This window comes from Zootoca vivipara, chromosome 4 (genome assembly GCF_963506605.1).
Source record: "Zootoca vivipara chromosome 4, rZooViv1.1, whole genome shotgun sequence".
Taxonomy (NCBI): domain Eukaryota; kingdom Metazoa; phylum Chordata; class Lepidosauria; order Squamata; family Lacertidae; genus Zootoca; species Zootoca vivipara.
In genome coordinates, this window is record NC_083279.1 from 78,932,326 (window position 1) to 78,955,985 (window position 23,660).

At 43.2% G+C, this 23,660-nt stretch overlaps 1 protein-coding gene across 5 annotated transcripts in view; it reads left to right on the plus strand.

Moving 5' to 3' along the window:
• Positions 1 to 23,660, plus strand: part of ATP8A2 (ATPase phospholipid transporting 8A2) — a 333,748-nt gene that overhangs the window by 172,845 nt on the left and 137,243 nt on the right. For all 5 annotated transcript variants that reach the window (XM_060273822.1, XM_060273823.1, XM_060273824.1 and 2 more), the window contains 2 exons: positions 4,517 to 4,700; positions 9,104 to 9,214. In XM_060273822.1, the coding sequence (XP_060129805.1) occupies positions 4,517 to 4,700; positions 9,104 to 9,214 (295 nt within the window). The remainder of the gene's footprint in view (positions 1 to 4,516; positions 4,701 to 9,103; positions 9,215 to 23,660) is intronic.

The window sequence follows — 23,660 nt, forward strand, 5'->3', positions numbered from 1 at the left end:
GGGTGGAGACACTCCTTCAGGTATACTGGACCGAGGCCATTTAGGGCTTTAAAGGTCAGCACCAACACTTTGACTTGTGCTCGGAAACGTACTGGGAGGCAGCATTATCTCCCTGCTGTGATAGTTTTCATACACAGGAGCATTCACTACCACAGTTCCCCCTCCCCACCTGCTCTCTCAAGTGAAACAGTCCAGAATGCTATCACTTCCGATTATTATCTTACTCTGCATAATGTGTAAGTCAGCTCTGATATTCCATAATTTCAGTCTGGCAGTGCAAAGCAATAAAAAGGTTTATGTTTTTGGCATAGTCTTTCCAGATTCATTTCCTATCTGGGTCATAAAAAGAATGCCGAGCAACCACTACTCCAGTTTACAATAACTCAGATAAAGAAATCATGTTAACAGCAGTGTGTGTGTGTGTGTGTGTGTGTGTGTGTGTGTGTGTGTGTGTGTGTTTCTGAGCTTCCCCTGTACCATGAGAAGGAATGGTTCAGTTTTCCCACTAAGCAAAGTACATGCACAGAATGATCTCAGGGTATACAATGAAGCCTCTGTCATGTGGACCTTGCTTATTCCCAACCTGCTACTTTTTTTTGCAAAAAGGGTCAAATCCCCACTGGGTTTCAAATAAGGCAAGTTTGAATAATTAGCCATCTGGCTTCCACCAGGATGTCTGGCACAGAAAAGATGCAGCCTCACTCCTGGGTCTCTTCTTCCAGTCAGGCTACCTCCTCTTGTTCCTGAACTGAACACCTTCCTTTCTGAGCCCCCCCCCCAACCCCTGCATACGTAACCTTTGAGAATCTCCCACACAGGAGCTGCCTGGCTTTAGGGAAGGAGGCATCAGTCTGTTTCCAGTCTCTGTCAGTTTTATATGGGCTTCTTCATAAGTCCACTCCGTCTTATTTCCAGAGCAATCTGCAAATTATTGTTATTTTAATGAAACACAATAATTCACTTTGCTTTTCCGTGAAAAATAAGAATTCAAGGTTTGCATCCTTGCACATATTTTATACTAGATGTGCATTTCCTTGTATATATTTTAACCTAATAATACATGGCTCTATAAGCACTTGGGAATGTTCTTAAAGTTGGAAAAGTGTGATAACTGAAGGATAACTGGGTTCCAATCCACCATATGAACCCTAAAATCTTCTTCCTGTATTGCATGGTCTGCCACTGAGCTGTGTCTCCTTACCAGCCTGCGTGAAACTTGATGTTCAGCTGTGAGGAAGCTGCAGTTATGCAGGTGGCAGAAAATCCCTTCCCTAAATTTTAACATTAGCTGGGAGGATGTGCTTCCAACCTGGCAACTGGGGTTGGGGTATCCCCTAGGGCAGCAGTAGATCTTTACAATCTCCCTCTCTTCGTTATACAACAAAGGGTCCAGTGTGCTGGGGACCACCTATGTGAAAATGTACCTCGATACCGTTTGCATGTTTGTGATGCCCAAGGGTTTTAAACAAAATTTGGCTGATTGACTCTACCCTTATGCTGAGCTGTGTGCAGACAAATTTGAGGCATTGGTCCCAGTATCCAAAACTCACATTTCCAACCAAATGTGGGTAGTTGCAATTTGTACACTCAGGATGGGGAGCCAGTGGAACCATGTTTTGTTGGACTACAACTCCCATCATCTTTTACCATTGGCTGTGCTGGCTGGGATTGATGGAAGGTGGACTCCAACCACATCTCGAGAGCCTCAGGTTTCCCATTCCTACTGTAGAGTAGGTAAAGGTAAAGGGACCCCTGACCATTAGGGCCAGTCGCGGACGACTCGGGTTGCAGCGCTCATCTTGCTTTATTGCCTGAGGGAGCCGGCGTACAGCTTCCGGGTCATATGGCCAGCATGACTAAGCCGCTTCTGGCGAACCAGAGCAGCGCACGGAAACGCAGTTTACCTTCCCGCTGGAGCAGTACCTATTTATCTACTTGCACTTTGACGTGCTTTCAAACTGCTAGGTTGGCAGGAGCTGGGACTGAGCAACGGGAGCTCACCCTGTAGTGGGGATTCAAACCGCCGACCTTCCGATCGGCAAGCCCTAGGCTCTGTGGTTTAACCCACAGCACCACTCGCGTCCCACAGCACCACTCGAGGCCCTGTAGAGTAGGTAGAGTAGAGTACAGTACTTGCGTACTGTAGAGTAGTTTACTTTAATTCTGCCTCCATCCCCAGTAATTGAATACCTGATAGTAAAACTTTCCAAGCTGGAATCTCAAGCGGGAGGGGGGGAATTGACCATCCCTGTTAAAACTATTTCTTTTAGTGAATGGAATTTATTTTGCTTCCTCCTCCTCCTCCTCCTCCTCCTCCTCCTCCTCCTCCTCCTCCTCCTCACACTGAAATATGACTTGAAGATAGTCAAATGCAAAAATGATTAAGATCTCAAACCTATGAAAAGCTGATTTGGCAGTGGAGGATGCGCTTCATTGTGAATTAATTATCACACTGATGTGGGTAAAAGGTAGCTGGCTCTTCTCCTAGCTCACAGAACACCTAGGACTCCTAAGTGATTTACTCCACATATACATGCCTCTGTTTTGGCTCAAACTGTCTGGATTTTTCACTTTAACGGTTGCAAAGAGGGATGAAGCTAGACCATAGTTTTGGCAGCATCTTATGAGCAACACATAAATGTTAGACTTTAACACTAATGAGCTTCAGCGTTGCCTTTATCTCATTTTATAAATTTAACAGCTCTGTGAAATTATTAGTAATGAAGTTCTTAATTTTACTTGTTTTTCAGTAAGACTGAGCCAAATCATTTTATAATATTTCAGCATGAGGGCTTAATAAGCTGCCCAGTGTGAATTCCACACACAAACAATATTAAGAATAAAACGTGTTTTTTAAAAAATAAATGGCTGGGCAAATCTCCCTGACCCCTAGTCGTATCTTCTGCATGAAAACCTTTCCAAAGACAAAAGTAAGTGCTTGAAGGCTATTTGTGTAACTTCCTGGTTAATTAAATGTATATCCAGAGTACTCTGAGAAACTGTGACTTCCTAGGGAGGAAACCATGCAGATTCATAACTTTGAGATGATTGAGGTTTACATGGGAAGGAAGTTGCCTTGATTACATAATGACCTGAACAATACGTTGGTGAGTGAATACTTTAGCATATAGGGGTACCTCAGGTTAAGAACTTAATTCATTCTGGAGGTCTGTTCTTAACCTGAAACTGTTCTTAACCTGAGGTACCACTTTAGCTAATGGGGCCTCCCGCTGCCGCTGCCATGCGATTTCTGTTCTCATCCTGAAGCAAAGTTCTTAACCCGAGGTAGTATTTCTGGGTTAGGGGAGTCTGTAACCTGAAGCGTCTGTAACCTGAAGCGTCTGTAACCTGAAGCATCTGTAACCTGAGGTACCACTGTACAGGGGAACATGAGCCGCTCCCCCTCCCCCCAAGTTATTGCACTCTCAAATTCCACCAGACCCAGCTATCATGGCCCATGGTCAGCAATAATGGGAATTGTAGTCCAGCAATATCCAGAGGACCACAGATTGTGTTGCATCAAAACTCCTCATATTGCAGTCTTCCTGCTCAAGAAGTTACTACTTTTGCTGTTCAGTAATAATAATAATAATAATAATAATAATAATAATAATAATAATAATAATTTATTTGTACTCCACCCTTCCCGGTTCAAAAACCCGGGCTCAGGGCGGCTAACAACAAATTTAAAACACTTAATTGTAATACAATAATACAATATGGCACCCATGTGGGTTATACTACTGAAAACATAGACTCCGAAACGTAGTTGTTGGCAAGAGTTCCTGAAACACCTGCTGAGATGCAGAGCAGAGAATGCAGTGAAGGGAACTTTCAGACTGGCTGCTTATTGAGCATCAATGCTGATACTTTTGTGTGGAGGTTAGATAAAATTGACAGCTAGTGTTTGCTGCCCCACACTTTCCACTGGAAATTTCTGTCACTTTTCTTATCAGACTTTTTTTTTTTTTTATAAAAGGTGATGGGATTAATTGCAGTTAAAAATCCAGGATGGCAACCAAAATTATGTGAGAATTAACACACAACGTAATGTTCTCCCTACTTTAGTTTTGTGGGCCAAGTGTTGCCGTCTCAGTTTGATACCTCTCGTTGAAGCAACTGGGGAATTTGAACTTAGTCGTGTGTAGCGATTATAAATAAACTTTTCTTAGTTACCAAAAAAATTTCAGTCTGGTATTTCTGATGAGTATTACATTCACGTATACAGAGCCATTTTCATAGTTCTTAAAAAGCTACTAAGCATTCACGTTTGTAACCTGTGCTCATGTTATTTATTTACAAAGAAATAAGAATACAGTGCTTTATTTCTATATGCGTTTGAGGGGGAAGGAGGATTTGGCATGCACTCTATAAACTTGATGTGTTGGATCAGGAAACATTCCAGTTACTGCCCTTTTTATATGTCTAAATGTAGATTACAGCTGTCCCTCTGGAAAGTCATACATATAACTTAGCATGTGGGGAATTGACCAGCGTTTTCTCGTCTCCTTCCTAGGGTGTCTCCTCTGCAGAAGTCTGAAATAGTAGACATGGTAAAGAAGCATGTGAATGCCATCACCCTGGCCATTGGGGACGGTGCCAATGACGTGGGGATGATCCAGACAGCTCACGTTGGAGTGGGGATCAGCGGCAATGAAGGCATGCAGGCGACCAACTCCTCCGATTACGCGATAGCCCAGGTTAGAGTCCCGCAAGCGAGCAGCTGTCATATCCTGTTGAAAGAAGCATTGGCTGCATGAGCAGGATGAACACCTCATTGCTGACCTAGAGGCCAAGCAGATTTTCCTCTCTCTTTTCCGTTTGAGGCTGCAGCCTTAAAGCAGATATCTCACAAGTGCTTAGGATCCTTTCCATGGTGCCGGGCCATGAGCCATCTTCTCCTGAAGGATTAGGTTTCTCCTTACTTGCCGCTGTACTTCAGACTCCAGTAACTGGGTAGAGAGAAGATAGTCATTACAGCTGCTGAAGCTCTGCTAATGATATATATGTAGATATATTCTTCCCTTTGACTAGGACACCTGTTGGTGGAGTATATTCCTGTTCGTCAATAGTAAATGGCGCTCTTGTTTTTCTTTTCAGTGACTTCAGGAGAAAACTATGAAGGATAGCTTATGATTTCTATTCTAGTTCTTAGGTTGCGGCCCATAGGGATCAGGAGAGAGCAGTCAGCGATGGGTGAAATTTGCCTTTTGGAAGAGGGTTGCATCAATGATTCAGATATTCTCTAAACTTTGAATGCAATTTCCTTTAAGGACAAAAAATTAAAATGTAGAAAAAGGTTGTCTATTAAAAAGAACTTAATAAAGTGATACTGTATCTTAATGTATTGCTGTAATATCTGCAATGTTCAAACATACTTATCGTGCCAATCGTCTTGGAGGCTTAGCTTTATTGATTTTAATATCCTGACCACCTCCAGATGACCTGTTTGTTGAGCATTCTTTCTGAATTGCTGCACAAAGCTTAAGTGGAGGTAATATTATATACAGTCTTTACTGAGCATTTGTTCTTATTGGTTTGCAGGGCAGGTACATAACAATTTGGATTCTTCCTGCATTCAACCCGGTTTCCTTGCGGGGTGGAAATGTTTCAGTGTCTCTCCCTGTCACTTTCCAAACTGCGCAAAGCCTGTTGGGTTTCTTTTTTGAAGTGGGCTTGTTGCATTAGGGTGACAGAGTGCTTTAATCTACTTTAAATGCGCAAACCTAAAGTCCTGGCATGAATTATTCAGACACTCCCACAAAATGCTGACAGTCTGGAGGAACCCCTTATCTGCTGAAGAGAAACAGATACTCTTTTCCTTTAGGCAGATGCTACGCAGCAACCACAGGAGCCCCAGATTGAATAGTTCCAACTGGTGTCAATGCTTACCATAGCTCTGAGTCTGATTCTCACTCAGGGGGTCCCATTCACACCCCACAGTAAGCCCATTAACCGTGGCTTGCTACAAATGAGCAGCATGCCAGTGCACCCTTCATTGAGCTGAGAGCCTGGCTTCCCTGTGACATGCAAAACAGCATTTTGGTTTGGAGAAGGATTGGTGGAGTGTATTTGCTACCCTGGACTTCAGGAGGAAGGGTGGGATATTAATATAATAATAATGATAGTAATTGTTGTTTTAAAATGTGGTTTTTCTGCATTACTCGATGAGCTGTGCAGGAGCCACTGGCTCCCCCCCCCCCCGTTTTCCCAACCCTACACATCAACGTGCAGGTGACTTGCTCTGAAAATAAGAGTCACCCTTCATTGTTAAAACCTCCATGCTTTCACTATAGTTGTTACTGCAGAGAACCTCGACAGCAGGATTCAGCATTCCCATCAAGGTCAATTTGTCTTTTGAAATCTCCTCCCACCTTAACTCTCATCCTGGCATCATGTTTCCTGTTGTTGCATTTCTCTGCAGTAGCGACTACAGTGGAATCATGGAGGTTTAACACTGAAGGGTGACTCTTATTCTCATTCAATAATTAGCAGGTGGAAAATGCAGCAGTGGGTGGGGTGCTTTTAATGTATTTCTCTTCCCTCTTGGTTTTAATGCATCTATGTAGGGGGTTCACTGTCTATTTGTTGGTTGTAATTTGCTTTGGGTTGCCTGGACAATATAAAGCGACTGACAAATGTAATAAATAAAACAAAACAAATGCAAGGGAAACTTGACCTGAGGCCACAAAGAATACGTTCCTTGGGTTGAAAAACAACAGAGTACATCTTTTGAAAACATCTCTTGCCTTCCAAGTTGTGGAAATTCTCCACCAGCTTGTTTATAGTGTCTAGAATTTCTTGAGGCAGTGCAGAAATTGGATGCAGATTTTATTGTTATCCAAAGGAGGAATCTATTATCCTCAAGAAGGGATCACTTCAGTGATTCAGCTGCTAATAGAGAACCTTATTAAATGAATATTGGCCTCATGTTTCCTGAAGAAGACTGGATTATATTGCTTTTCCTCCACTTCACATCCTTCATTTCATTGAGATAATGAGTGCTGGCAGTCTCTCCAATGCCTGAGGCAAGCCCTGGCTGGCCGCCACCTTGCGGTTCCAACTGCCATGTGATTGATCCTGCAAGGTGACAAGCACCACCGGTCTGATTCAGGGCTCAATCCCACATTACTCTTTCATGCACGCACACTAGGGATGGACAAACCTGTCCATTTCATTTTTTCTCATTTTCCCAGTCTTGGAAGTTTCATTTCTGTGCCTCATTTCTGTGAAGTTTTTCTTTTAGAAGTCTGCATGAAAATTCTTACGTACCTCCCCTAATGCACTTCCTTTTGTATAACATTTTGTCCTTTATATGCATTTTTTTGTAAGCAAATTTCCTATATGAATTTTCGTGCAGTATTTTCACTTGTATACAGATTTGCATGTGTGTACACACTCCCCCTAATGTACAGGGTTTTGTATGCAATTTTTTAATTGGAGAAGTGTGGGTTTTTGAAGATGCTTTATCCCAAGTCAGACCACTGGTACTGTCCACCTTGAATGACGGTGGCTCTCCAGGGTTTCAAACAGGTTCATAGCCCTGCATGGAGCATAGCTGCCAAGTTCTCCCTTTTTTTAAGGGAAATTCCTTTATGCTGAATAGGCTTCCTCGCGAGAAAAGGGAAAACTTGGCAGCTATGGCATGGAGTTGCCAAGGATTGAACCTGGGACCTGCTGAATTCAAAGTTGATGCTCTACCACTGACCCCTCCCCTTTCCCATAGCTATGGTTTGGTTCATGTATTGGTTTGAGAAGTACAGATTTCTCTCCCATCCCTAACATATGCATTTCACATATGCCTATATGAGAAAGCAAATATGTATGTATATTCAACATGCAAATGGAGCATTACTGCCATGATATCAGGAGTGTCAGGAGCTGGATGAGGGATTGCTTTCTGATGAGTATTTAGAGACCATCAAAAACAAATGAAATCGTATGCATTTGTGGGAAATAGAAATCCTTGTTCCTTCCCCATTTTGGATCTCACATTCTCTCAGTTCCACCAGAGTCCAGGCTTGTGTGTGTGTTCTCCAGTCTTGATCAATTCTAGAATACCTGAGGCTTCAGAAGAGTTTTTGTTCCTACATTTTTGCTATAGACTGAGGAAAGTGCCTTGAGAGCCAACGTAGTGTAGTCGATAGAGTAGCCGTCACCAAGCTGGTGCCCTATAGACATTTTGGACTAAAACTCCCATCAGACGGGAACTGACTCCAAAACATCTAGAGGTCACCCACAGAGGCTGAGTTAGTGTACTTGATTTGCATTGGGGAGGCAGGGTTCAAAACCCTGCTCATCCATCAGTCATTCTCAGTTGCCCTGGGAAAGTCATGATAAGTTAACCCATATTAAGGGATGTTTTGAGGGCTATTTGGAGGGGGAAATGCTGTATACCGTAGCAGCCTAAGATTCTTGGAAGATGTGATAAAGCTGGTAGCCAATTTTCATAAAGCAAAGAAAGAAGTAAAATTCAAAATGGTTCTGAAAAATGTAGGGAACATCAACAAACTAGTAATTTGTCCAATGTGTTTTAGTTGAAACAATCCTCAGAGGCACAATAATTCAATTTTTTGAGGTTTTCTAGTAAAACAACATCTCTCTGGGGATCTCATTAGTATTTTATTAAAGCTCCCTACATTTTTCAGTACCGTTTTGAGACTTGCCTCTTTTTCTTTAGTATCTGGCACTGCCCTCTTTTTCTTGGTCTACCAAGTCTCATAGGCCACGATGACTGGGGTTGTCATCCTATACACACTTGCCTAGCAATAAACCCCACTGAACACCATAGGACAAACTTCTGAGTAAACATCTATAGGTTTGCACCAGTTATGCTTTAATTCTGGGCACACAGCCCTGCTCTGACTAATCCAAAGACTTCTCGGAAGTCATACAGCGATGGAAAATGAGTTGCATGGATTCACCATAAATGCAGGTTTGCATTGTGTATCTCCCACCACATAAGATTTGTGTAGAGCTGGATAATGTGTAACAAAGGCTGATCTAGCAATAGAGAACTTCAGTGGCTTTCACCTTGTGTGTAGACTCTAGCTTGCATCTCTCTGCAATGTAATTTCATTGTTGGCCATTTTTCTTTCTCCAGTTTTCCTACTTGGAGAAGCTGTTACTTGTCCACGGAGCCTGGAGTTACAATCGAGTAACAAAATGCATATTGTACTGCTTTTATAAGAACGTGGTTCTGTATATTATAGAGGTGAGTACAACCAGGTGTATTCCTCTTCCCCCACCTGCCCTGTTATTTGATTATAGTAACCCGGAAATTACTGTTAAACAGTATGTGATGTGCTTCATATATAGTTATCTGTACCTTTCATAGATTACAAATCAACCACCTGCGTGGCATTACTACGATGTGTAGTAAGCTGCTTGTGTGAGCCTGTCCCCACAAGGCTCAGGTATGTGCACATGCCCTGTTCACATAACCTTGCATACATTCATTGCGTCCCACAGCCAAAGGAAGTTCCAAAGTGAGACGCAGAAAAATGAAACTCCAAAATACAATTCACAACTAGATATCCATATAAAGGTTTGAATCAAGTATTGTGTAAACACAAAAGCGTCCACTTTGATTATTATTTACAATCTTGTCGCTTAATATATATTTGTACTGCTATATTTCAAAGTTCAACAACAATGCAAGCATAAAATGGGCAGGGTGTGAAGAGGAGGAGACGCTTGCATGAACCTGAGGTTTGCTCTACCATGTAGACAGCCTGCTTACCTGGGCCACAGGTGAACCATCCCTCACTCTTCTGCTTAACTTCAATGGAGTTTTAATGAGGTTTCTTGAAGAATAGTTCTAATCAGCACCATGTAACTGAACCACACTGGAATGCCATTTTTGAAGTCACCATCCTGCCTTTTTTTTTTTTAAAAAAAAAAAATCCTCTTAGTAAAGGAGGAGATTGTTCTAAATGATGAAGCTTGAGGATAGCCAGACCAAAAAGTTTCAGAGGGCTACTTTTAGAAAGGGAACAAGTTTGGGTTAAGTAAACAATGAGGAAATGTCTGACAAAAAACCCCAGTGCCCTCTGCCCCCTCCCCCTCCTGAGATCTCCAGGGTCATATTTCAACTTATTTCTCAACCCATCAAAAAATGTAAATGCCTTCTCTAGAATGCAAACTGGTAGCAGCTTATAATAACTTTTCGCTAGAACTATATTCTTATTGAGTTTACAGAATGCGTTTTCAACTGTTTTAAAGTTTCCACTGTCCTTTTTAGTTATTATGTTAGGCTCTGATTTTATTAATTTACTGACTGTTTACTAACTGTTGATACACATAAAACATTGTTTCCTTGATTCTGGTGACTTTGCAGATGTCATATAAATCCCTATAGCATTAGAAGGAAAACTCTTTCCCTTGAGAGGGGAGCTCTGGAAGCAATGCACATCCTGTTTGAAATCAATAGTAAAATGCTCACTGATTTTAATGGCTCTGGACTATAAGCTCCATATAATTAACAAGTCAGGAACAGAAATAAAACCGAGGGATGCTCCTTTTTTGTCAGGTTTCATTTATTCTGGCATTCATTGAATGCATTGCTTAGGTGAGGCAAAGATACATAGGTCTTGTTCATGTGTTACTCTAAGCCAGTGTTTCCCAAACTTGGGTTTCCATCTGTTTTTGAACTACAGTTCCCATCATCTCTGACCACTGGTCCTGCTAGGTAGGGATGATGGGAGTTGTAGTCCAAAACCAGCTGGAGGCCCAAGTTTTTAGGAAACACTGGCTTAGAGTAAGCCAGAGGAATAAGCTTCTGCACAATCTAGGCCTCATTTTGTGAAGCATGTAGATTCAGGGGGAAATCATGCTCCACGATGAAGAGCCTAAGTTAGATCATTTAAATGACATGTCAAGTTATCCTTACTTCCGTTTTTAGGAAGAAAGGGAAATCTTGCTATGAAATGTGGTTTATGCAATCAAATGTCATTGTAATCCAAAGACGTCCAAGTGGTAGTCAACTCTGATACACATTTTTTGGCCTCCCTTTGAAAATGTATCCAGATGTCACTTCAGCCGTCTTAACAACCTCTAATTTCTATTGCTGCTGGTGACAGTTTATTCTATATTTCAACCCCCTGTTGTGTAAGGAAAATTACATCTGAATTGCTCAAGGGTTGCCCCTTCCATGACTTTAATCCATGATTGACTTGTTTTTGGATTCCTAATTTAGTATGTTAATCCCAAGAGTTGCCAAAGAATCAGTCACCAAGATAAATCCATGCAAGTTTTCGTTGCCTTGCTGTAATGTATTCTGCACAGTGGCTCATATGAGAGGAGTCCATCCTTACTGAAAGCTTTTGCCTTGAGAACTACATAAGATTTTGTGAATGTTCAACTGGAAACGATCAAACAAATACCTTTTCTTACTTTTCATTTCTCCAAAAAAAGAGAGACATGCTTCACATGACACAATTTGTCATGCTTCAGCCTTAAATGTACAATGATTATGAATGAATTGGGTTCCTTAGATGAATCCCCAAATCCTGTGAGCGCCCAATAGATTGTATATCTGCACATACCAGTGCATATAGCAAACATTTTCAGCGCTGTGATTTTGATAATTTTTTTAGTTGAGAGGGTTGTGTATAGCATCACAAGTTCCCTGGGAAGGGACAATGCTGGACCAGCCATGTGAAGGAAGTAATATATGAACTGGGTGTTCCATGCCTTTTCCTGCTTGCTCAATTTATCCTCAAAAGGGGGAGGGGACAAGTGTGGCTTCTGCACATTTGAGGGTTGACACAGAGCAGGGACCTGTGGCCCTCCAGATGTTGCTGGAATACATCATGACCTGGAAGCTGTACGCTGGCTCCCTCGGCCAATAACGCGAGATGAGCGCCGCAACCCCAGAGTCGGTCACGACTGGACCTAATGGTCAGGGGTCCCTTTACCTTTTATATCATCCCTGACTGTTGCTCGTGTTAGCGGGGGTTGGTGGGAGTTGGAGTCCAACAGGTTCCCCATCTCTGACACAGAGCACCCAACTCTGAATTACTTATTCCATGGGGCTGTGGCACCAAAGTAAGGATGGAAATACCTGCCAATTTTTCAGTTTCTTTTTTCCAGTCTCCACATTTCTTCAGCAATTTGCAAATGTTTCGCAATAAAATCCTCATGAAAATTTTTCAGCACTGTACTGTGAATTTCACCTGTAAAAACGCTTTCCATGTTGTTTTGACTAAAGTGCACATTTTTGCAAGTAATTTCTCCTAATATAATGCATCTTTGTATGTTATTTTCACCAATACTCTCTTTTGTGCACACCTTCCCCTAATATACACATTTTTATAAACTTTGGCTGGTTGGAAAACTGCATCGCAAAATTCAGAAAAGTGTGAATTCCAAAGTATGGGTGCGTTCCACTTCTCATGTTGTTTCAGAAACTGCGAATTTGATAGATTTTGTTTTAAATGCAAACTGGTTTGAATCCCTTCGCATCTCTACCTCAGGGCCATTCCATGTGAAAGTATTTTTGAATGCCTGAATCCTGGCTTAGATTATCGTATCTTAGTATTTATAACTTTATATTTTATCATTCATGCAGCATCATAAGTTGCTTCTGAACGCAAAATACCTAGCACAATGGAAATAATTATCTGAATGAAATACAGGGAGTAAGTGTCTAGGAATTCTGGGGTCCTTAATGCTCTGGCCCTGTGGTCAGTTAGTTAACATAACAATTGTCAAAGTGCATTTGTAAAATAATTTCCTTCTCTTTGAATGTTACAATGTAAACCACATATATGAAATTACTGTCTGACAGAGAGAATTAAGTGACAGACTCCTGCCAAAAGGATTCAGGGGCATATTGGACCAATTAGCCTGTAATTCTGTTTTGAATTCAGAAGCTCTTTCTTGATTCCAATTTTTTTTTAAAAAAATTGCCTTGTCAGCATGAAAGTATCAAAACTCAGTGAGAAATTGGGTATATTTGATCATTCTCAGAGAAGACTGGGAAGAGTGCGGGAACCATAGCTGCCAAGTTTTCCATTTTCTCGCGAGGAAGCCTATTCAGCATAAGGGAAAATCCCTTTAAAAGGGATAACTTGGCAGCTATGGCGGGAACTGTCGTTCTGATGTATCACATTGAAGTATTGAATCAAACTGCGGCCAAAACAGATGGGAGAGTTTCAAAATCAACCTTCTTGTTAAAAGGAAATCGTATCAGCCTATGAGAAAGAGACAAATAGGTACCTTTTACTAGATCAGCCTTTGCTAACCAGAGCCCCTCCAGATGTTTTGGACCACAACTCCCATCAGCCCTAGCCAGCACTGGCAGCTGCATTTTAAACCATCTTGAGGGCCCCAGATTGGCAAAGGCTGATTTAGACCATCTGCTGCTGCTGAGAGGCTCAGAGACTCTAAAACTGGTTTAATTAAAAAGTTGCGCTACCTCTGGTTTCAACTGAGCAAGACCTACCCATTTAAAAAAAATATTTACAAATCCTTTTATGTGTAATGTAATGGTATTATCATTGCAACCTTGGAACATGCTAGTAGCAGCGGAGTCTAGGGCCATCCCAGCAACCCTTAACTACAGTGCCCAGAATTCTTGGGGGGGGGGGAAGAAATGTGCTTTGAGTGTGTGCATTAAAGATATCGCGTGTACGCAGGCCATGATTTCAGTATCATAAAAAGAAATATTTTTAAGATGCTTCAAAATATTTGAAGGGGAGGGGAGCTGAACTGTACTACCTGCCTCCAGATTTTTACCAAAAAGAATATGATCGGCATCTAAGATGTTGTCACAGTTGCCTGCAGAAAATTTTGCCCAGTGGGGTAACTTAGATAAGCTGTCAACAAAAACAGGCCATTGCGGCGTGCTTTTTGTTTACGTAATTATAACTTGGGACATCTTGGGTGCACTGCGAGAGCATCAGATTAGCTCCACTAAACTACCTGCATCACCTGGACCTCAGTGCTGCCTGGACCCGCTACCACCTTGTCCAAGGGGAAGCAGCTCCACTGCCAGGAGGCCAGTGCCACCATACCACACTGGCCACTCTTGTATCTAGATGCGCAATGACGTGCTGTTGTCATGCTAGGCACCTGTGCCATAGGTTAGCCACTCACAGCTTTGCACTTGGAAATTTTTCAGGTTCCTTAGCAATCAAGGGGGAAGCATAGGACAGAATCCCATCATTCAAAAGGAATTGTGTTGTGTATAAACCTATGGGCCCAGGGGCTGTCTTGTTTTTGTTAAGGTTGATCATGTTTTTGTTTGAAGAGCAGTTTATATTTAAAAATAATAATACTTAAATGCATTTTTTATAAGAGTCTCATCCAAATAGCAGGTTGGGAAAGCCCAATGTAGTATGCAAAAGCTGTACTATTAAAGCAGCAAGTTACTCTGCTGCAAACATTTAAGGTCTGGGTTTTTACCACTAAAATTCTTACTCTAATTCACTTGAATGCAGACTAATAATTAAGCACCTCAATCCAGTCTTGCTAATTAACCACCAGAGATGTTTATTTTATTTAGGGATTTATTAAAGGCATATATAACCCAGTTTTTGAATGCAGGCATAAAATTTACTGCACAGCGCATTGAATCATAGAATTGCGGAGTTGGAAGGGATAAATGCAATGCAGAAACCTCATCCTCCAGCCTTTGCTTAAAAACCTCCAAGGAAGGAGAGTCCGTCACTTCCTTAGGGGAGTCTGTCCTACTGCCGAACAGCTCTTGCCACTAGAAAGTTCTTCCTTATGTTTAGTTTGAATCTCATTTCTTGTAACTTGAAGCCATTGGTTTGGCTACTACCAAGAGAAAACAAGCTTGCTCCATCTTCCATGTGACGGCCCTTTAGATATTTAAGATGGCTATATCTCCTCTCAGTCTCCTTTTATCCAGGCTAAACATACCCAACTCCCTCAGCTGTTCATTGTAAGGCTTGCTTTCCCATTGTCATCTACAATCTAAAAGACATGACACGAAAGGAAGAATGATTGAGTGGGAGAAGGGGGGGAAACAAACTCGAGTAACCGTTTTTTAGGTTACGGAGTTCCTTGGATTTCAAGGAATGGAGGAGTAAAAGGTTGGTGATCTTTAAACAGAGCCTGTAGTTTCATCTCTCTCTTCCTCCTGTTGTCTAATGAAATGACAGTTGTAGATTACAATTGAGGGAGGTGCCTAATGGCCCTGATATTTCAGCAGAGCAGATGGAGAGACCCTAACATTCTCAGATGCTAGAACAAACCCCAAATATCACATTAGAGTAATTTTTCTTCATCTGAATGCTGGGAAGAGAGGTGTGCATCGACAAAAGGGGCCTGTAGGTCTGACATTGTGGTTGTGTGTGAATGTGTTTAAAAGCTGTGTACATATTTTCTTTAAACATGCAATCATTTTTAATTATTTTTGTGTGAACCCCATTCTATCCTCAAAGCTTAGAGCAGCTTAAGAAACTAGCTTGACTAAAGGTGATGGCATTTTACCATTTATTTTTATTGGCTGGCATCTATTTTATCTGGCATTAAGGACATTTATTCTCTATGTGCCTGTAGAAATTTCTAGAGGGGGAGGTTTCTGTAGGGGACCGACATAAATTTTATTTTATCTGCGCTTCACACACACCCTACTCCCCAATTCTAATTATTGTATATTTGGAGATGCAATTTCATCCTCATTGGTCAAAGAAACAAGGCAAGTGATCCATCTGAGTGCGGGTCTGTATTAACAAACAGCGTTCCAGTGTTGTCACTGGCAATGACAGTCCTTGGCAGGGGCAGACATGCTCAGTGAGAGGTAGACTCTAGGAGCGAAGACATGACCCTCACCAACCTTCACTTGCCAAAGGGTGACAGGCTATCCCTAGTCTGACTAATTGGTGCATTGTATCAGAGGAGGGACTGATTTGCTTCAGCTGGTGTTCATTAAACTGAAACAGTGAAAGTACCATATGTAATGCTTTGTCCCACCAGATGTTATATACCCCACTGTAAGCATGCATCATCTAAGACTATATTCCTGCTCAGTTGCTGGAATCTTCGAAGGAGTCACTGTTAGTGTCCCCCATGGCGTGGATACACGGTGTTTAACCACAGGTAGCCATGCATTCAGTATTGCATCCCCCAATGTTGTGGAATTCCTTCCTGCATGAGATTAGAGGGGACCCCCTCTCTGTTGAATGTGCAGTGCTCACTGAAAACATTTATTTTATTTTTATTTATTTATTTTATTGTAGTTTAAACTCAAGCTTTTGATAACATTAACCATAACATCCTTCTGGACCGTCTAGAGCAGTGGTCCTCAACCCCCGGGCCACGGACCGGTACCAGTCCGTGGATCAATTGGTACCGGTCCGCCCAAGGAACATTAAATACAATTAAATTAAAATTATTAAATCAAAACAATCTAAATAAAATATAAATAATCAATGCCCCCCTCAGCGGGCCACGAAACAATCAACGCCCCCCCCCCTCAGCGGGCCGCAGTAAAATTATCAAACATTGACTGGTCCACGGCGATAAAAAGGTTGGGGAGCACTGGTCTAGAGGGTCTGGGAGCTGGGGGCACTGTCATACAGTGGTTCCGCTCCTTCCTCCTGGGCCGTGTTCAGAAAGTGGTGGTGGTGGATGAGTGTTCAGACACTTGGCCCTCACTTGTGGGGTGCCTCAGGGTTCTGTCCTCTCCCCCATGCTTTTCAACATCTACATGCAGACGCTGGGAGAGATCATCAGGGGGTTTGGGCTGGGTCTTCATCAGTATGTGGATGATACCCAGCTCTACCTCTCTTTCAAATCAGAAACAATGAAGGTGGTGAAGGTCCTGTGTGAGTGTCTGGAGGAGGTTGGAGGATGGATGGCGGCTAACAGATTGAGGTTGAATCCTGACAAGACAGAAGTACTGTTTTGGGGGGACAGGAGGCGGGCAGGTGTGGAGGACTCCCTGGTCCTGAATGGGGTAACTGTGCCCCTGAAGGACCAGGTGCGCAGCCTGGGAGTCATTTTGGACTCACAGGTGTCCATGGAGGCGCAGGTCAATTCTGTGTCCAGGGCAGCTGTTTACCAGCTCCATCTGGTATGCAGGCTGAGACCTATCTGCCCATGGACTGTCTCGCCAGAGTGGTGCATGCTCTGGTTATCTCTTGCTTAGACTACTGCAATACGCTCTACATGGGGCTACCTTTGAAGGTGACCCAGAAACTATAACTAATCCAGAATGCCGCAGCTAGACTGGTGACTGGGAGCGGCTGCCAAGACCACAGAACACCAGTCTTGAAAGACCTACATTGGCTCCCAGTATGTTTCTCGGCACAATTCAAAGTCTTTGTGCTGACCTTTAAAGCCCTAAACGGCCTCAGTCCAGTATACCTGAAGGAGCGTCTCCACCCCCAACGTTCCGCCCAGACACTAAGGTCCAGCGCCGAGGGCCTTCTGGCGATTCCCTCACTGTGAGAAGCCAAGTTACAGGGAACCAGGCAAAGGGCCTTCTTGGTAGTGGCACCCGCCCTATGGAATGCCCTCCCATCAGATGTCAAAGAGAAAAACATCTGCCAGACTTTTAGAAGACATCTGAAGGCAACCCTGTTTAGGGACGCTTTTAATGTTTGACAGACTACTGTATTTTAATATTTTGTTGGAAGCCACCTAGAGTGGCTGGAGAAACCCAGCCAGATGGCAGGGTATAAATATCATCATCATCATCATCATCATCATCATCATCATCTCTTGTACACCACTGAGAGACAACTGAATAAGCAGTTTACAAATTGTTGAAATAATAAATAAAATTATTTTGCCAAGCCCTGACTCTGTGTCAGGACTAGGCCATGGGCAGTGGTCTAGAGACAGCCAGAAATTAGGAACCAAGAGACAAGGGAAATCAAGGGAAGAGACAAGCATTTGAGAGTAGTCAGGAAGCAGAATCAGAGGCAAGCCAGCTGTCGAGGCTGAAGAGCAATTGAGATTGGAAGGCAAATCAGGAGGTGTGGCCTGCAGAACAAAGCACTACCAAAGAGCAAGACAAGAAATGCTAGAACTTGGGACAAGTTTGTTGCTCAGGCAGCATTCCAATGAGGAAGCCCGCATAAATGTCTTCCTGCTCAGAAGGAACCAGTGGCCAGTCTTGGCATAGCCAGTCCAGGAGCTTCACCCCTAAGAAGCTTCTTGCCACAGCTGTTAAAAGCACAAGAACCATGTTTTCCCTAGCTGTCAGTCCTAAGCCGAAGCCATTACCCACTTACCCAGGAGTATGCCCCATTGAACATTGAGACATACTTCAGAAGTAGACACTGTGCTATAAGTTAACTGCACAGGGTGTTATGATGAGCACCCAGACATCAGTTCCTGCACAGAAGGAGACGTGCCTCAGCGTCTTTGCAAAGTTTTCACATTCGGCATTTGCCATTTGGAAGGAGCTCCAATGTTGTGCTCACATGGCCCCGAGCTCACCACCACTTTGCCCTGCCCTAGCTCTGTCCAAGTGAGCTGCTGCTGGTTGTCAGAATACTGCAGCCAGAAGCAGTGTCCAGACAGAAATGTCCAGGAAAATGTGGACATATGGCAGATCATGTTGTTTTTGCCAGCCGCTTTTCTTCAGAAATAGTTTTTAAATGTCCAATTTCTTTGCGATTTTGCAAAAAAGAAAAGAAAAGCTCAGCGGTATGGCAACTACCCTACTTTAGCAGGCTGCTTCAGTATGTCCAAGGAAGCTGGCGGAGCTACTTAATGCCTTCTGGGCCAAAACAAAACTAAAACTTTGCGTGTTTTGCTATCTCATGCCCTCGAACCAAATCTGCTATTTAAAAAGCAAGTTTAACCATTCTACCCATCTGTTCCCTTGCCTGAGACTGATAGGCTAGACATCAGTAAGCAACGAAAAGGCTGCAGACAACTGGAGTGCTGTAATCTTATACCCCAGTGTTGGCTTCCAGAAACGGTTCTCTCTTCCCAACCCCCACCCCACTTCTAACCCCCAGGTCTTCCTTGAGCTCTAATGCCAGATGCACAGAATGATGTGGCTTATTAACCCTAGTAGTGGTCCCTTGCCAACCATCTGCAAATGGCTGTGCCAGAAGATCCTGTGGGTGAAATTGAAATGGCCCCAGCGCTGCCTGAAGCAGCTCTTCTGAAAGCGGTTTGACAGCCAAGGAATCAAGTGCCAATGGAGCCATCATCTGGTCAAGTGCTGCTTAAGAGGCCAAACTTAAAACTCACAACCCAGAGGGGAAACGGCAGCAGCAGCAACAACAACTCCATCCCAATTTGCTCTTGGGTAGCAGTCGCCTTAATGGCTGCAAGTTGTAAGGGAGGAAAGTTAAGAACAGGGCGAGCTCTGGAAATGTCTGCCTGGCCTTGAGCATCTTATATATAATAATAATAATAATAATAATAATAATAATAATAATAATAATAATAATCTTATGCTAAGTGCACAGTCAATATTGATGAACTCACACCTGCTCTCCATGCACTTCCTTTAGATTTTGAACTAGAAAGTGGTGCCTGGAAGGAGTTGGACTACAACAGCCCTTGCCAACCTAGTGCCCTCCAGATATTTTGGACTACACCTGCCATGCTGGCCAGGGCTGATGGGAGACATGGTTCAGAACATCTGGAGGGCATCAATTTGGTGATTGCAGAATTAAATGCCTTGAGTCCAGGCTTAGGAAGCCTCTTACATGAATGCTGTCTGACTAATCAACCCCTAAACCTCGCCTCCATTTCAGTGGGGGGGGGGGGCTTGGTGCATAAGGAGAGGAGATAACATCCCTCCCCAGCTGCGGCTCCCCCTCCCCTACAAATACCCTCTGTGTGGCATTTAGGCTTGAAAAGAGGTGTTCAGGCTTAAAACACCCTCCCAAGGACTCCCAAGTGGAAGGTGGTTCTCAAGCCTAATTGCTGTGTGCAGGATTGGAGGGGTGGGAAGGAGAGGAGCTGTGAGCCAGATGGGCATTGACCCCCGCCCAAGTCACATCCAGCCCACATAGCAGTGGTTCCCCATCACTTCTCTAGAGAGAGCCAGTTGTTGCCTATATTCCAGGCATGCCATCAGGTGCCTTTTTTAAAAAAAGAGCATGACCTGATCAGGATTCTTTGGTTCCTTTTTTTAAAGAAGGAAAGTCTGTACTTATTGTAATTTCAGAGTTATTAGGATACTCGTTTAGACACTACTTTGCAGAATTGTACAGTAAACCTGTTCTCACCTTCCAGCACTCTGGCCAATGTGTGGGAGCAACAATTGATGTTTAATTACCAGTAACCACCAAAAAAGATAAAAAGCAATAGATCTCCTAATTGATGGAAGCTGGTGGACGGAGACTTGCTATGGGATAGCATTACTCCGGCAGTGCCCCCTCTTAGAGAAGCCCTCAAATTATGTAGTCATTTCTGGAATCTTTTGTGATTATTTTCTCTGCAAACACCATTTTCGTGGCCCGCTGAAGTCTGAATTGTGTGATTCTAACCTGGAGCAGCTGATATGTTGAGAGTCTTGCCTTGTAGCCAGGACAGTAATGCTGGATTTATTGAGCCTTTTGTTTTTGTTTTCCAGTTTAAAGGTTTTATTTTTAATACAAATTCCAAACTACAACATTTATTTCACCAATAGTTTTAAGAGGGGTGATTATAAAATTCCAATATTTATTCTGCAACTCAAGTTACACAGGCAAAGGGCAATATTTCTACATGTAGCCACAGTATTAATCAGGCCAGTTTTAAATTCACCCTGTTTTCTCAGTTTCTTATTTTCATTTAATATATGCATGTTTATGCACAATTTCCCTTAACATGAGTATTTATGTGAACATTGTGTGGATGGACAAGTGCATCATAAAATTCAGCTAAGTGTATTTTGGTTTTCATATTGTTTTGGACAGTGTGAATCTGATAGATTGGGTTTTAAATGCAAACTGATGGGTCTCTGACCCTCCGTGAATTAGGGACTTCCCCTGCATGTGAAGACAGGCAGATTAAGCAGTCAAGAGAGACCGATAGTGGGTCCAACAGTCAAGAAGACAGTTTCTACACATGCTATAGAGGGGCAGAAGGGGCAGATGGAGCTCGCCAACCTGGGAAGGTAGCCTGTCTAGGAGAAGGAAGACTCTGATCCTAAACCTCCGCTCCCTTGCAGGGTATTTTTGAGAGAAGAAAGTAAGAGTAAACCCTACACAAAGAAAGTAGGAGGAAACCCTACACAAAGAAAGTAGGAGGAAACCCTACACAAAGAAAGTAGGAGGAAACCCTACACAAATCCAAAGTGGAATCCCTAAGACAGTTGGATGGCGCCTTGTACGTCTCTTTCCGGCAAATCCTGAAGCCAAGCTGGTGCCAAATGTATTGCTCTGCTTTCCTTTGAACCACATCAGCAAGGCTGAGAGGGTAGTCTTGTCTGGGCACTGCAGGATAAGTTTACCAGATTTTTTTCAATGAATCCGGGAACACTTTTCAACTTTAATGGATTTTGTATGGGGACCGATTTGTACATCTGGGGACTGTCCCCAGGGAAACGGGGACATCTGGTAACCTTAGTCCAGGACCTACATTCACACTGCCCAGGCTTGCGTTCTGGAAAGGTCACTTTAGTGCTGCTTGACTTCATCCCCGGAGGCACACACCATTGTCTCTTGAGACAGATGGATGCCACAATGCAATGTGTGCTATTGGGCACTTCTAATTAGAAGCCTAGGACTTCCCTATTTGATGCCAACATAGAAGAGCCCCTATTGATCGGGCCAAAGACTAAATGACCAGCATCCTGCTCTCACAGTGGCCAGAAAGTTGGGAAAGCCCACATGTCGGACCTGGTTGCAGGAGTGCTCTGCCTACTTGAGAACCCCAAGCAACTGGTATTCAGAGGCATACTGTTTCTGATGGTGGAGGTAGAACATAACCAACATGGCTGGTTTGTATCAATAACCTTACCCTCCACGATTATCATCGCCAGATATTTGCTTGGAAAGGAGCTTAAACCTCTGCAGCAAAACGCCCTGCAGCAAAATGTGCAACAACAGCAAGCCAAGAAACCAAACAACACCCGCCCTGATATATTTAGGTTTGGGGAATATTCCCTCTTGCTATGTGTGCTCAGAAACTTTAGCCATCTCCTTTCCCTGACAGCTGGGGGAATGCCTTCAGGATGACAGATTGTCAGTGCAGTCAGTGACTTGGAATGTGTCATGTGTGTATATTTTTAGTTGGAAAGGAATGAGTGAGTCCCTTTTGCGCCTTGGCATCTTGAAGAAACGTAAGATGAAGAGACGCTTCACGCTCGTGAAAGGCCCATGCAAGAATCCAGCCTATTGTCTCTGCTGGGATAGCGTCAGATGCTTTTTATAATTCTCAGCTGCTTTAAAATGCTGTTGTAAGAGAGAAATGACTTGAGATGAATCAGCCTGCAGCAATTTGCACAGGTATAGGTTAGTGACAACAGTTGATATATTTATTCACCGTTCATGCTGAGTAACTGTTGCGAGAGAAGAGGATACCAGACATTTCTTTTTCTTGCTCTCTTCCATGGATGAGATGTAAGGGAGGGACTTTAACTCAGTGGTACAGCATCTGTTTAGCACGTAGAAGCTCCCAGGTTAATTTCCAACATCTCCAGTTAGGCCAAGGAGAGACCATGTCTGAAATTCAAAGTGCTGGTATTGACCTATAAAGCCTTACACAACTCAGGACCTCAGAAATGTAAGGACCGCCTCTCTCCAGACAAAACCAACCTGGACCCTGGACTTGTCATCCGAGGCCCTTCTCTATGTCCTCCCTCCTGAAGAGGTTTGGAGGGTGGCAACACGAGAACAGGCCTTTGCTGTGGTGGCTCCCTGTCTGTGGAATGCCCTCCCCAGAGAGACTTGCCTGGCACCATCATTACATGTCTGTAGGCGCCAGGCAAAAACATTCCTCTTTACCCAGGCTTCCAGCTTTAAAATAATCTATGGCCTGTTAAATGTGTGTTGGGTGGGCTGTTACTACAATTGTTTTATTATTACACTGACTATTATTATCCTTTGTGTTATGTTTATATTATCCTATTCCATAAAATAAGTTCATAATGTTGTACACCGCCCTGGGATCTTTTGATAAAGGCCGATATATAAAACCAATAAATGATAAAAGCTTGGGAGCCTTTGCCAGTTAGTGGAGACAGTACTGAGCTAGGTGGGCCAATGGCTTGACTCGCTGTGAGGCAGCTTTCTTTATTCCTGTTTGTTTGTTTTTCTGGGTCACATGGGTGATATGCTCTCAATATATGTGTGCAGGTCTGGAGAGAGAGAGAGAGAAACCACAAGAAAACCTTAACTTACTGTATTTTTTCATGTATAACACTCCCCCATGTATAAGTTGACCCCAATTTTTTTGGACCACAACAAAAAAAATGGGGGGGGGAATACGCTGCCACCGTAAATAGCACGCCCAGTTGCTGCAGCCACAGCCAATCGTCAGCAGGCCTTGCCACAGCAACCAATCACACGCCTAATCACCGCTGCCAATCTTCTGCTGGCTGCTGCTGCCACCAATTGTGCCCAACCCCTGCTATCCATGTGTAAGGCGACCTGCAATTTTTGCCTATTATTTCTAAGGAAAAACATATCGTCTTATACGCGGAAAAATACAGTACTTGGCATAGAGGGGGCCCCAAACGGGGGGGACGGGACGGGACACAAGGGCTTCTGCATTTTCAAAGGCTGCTG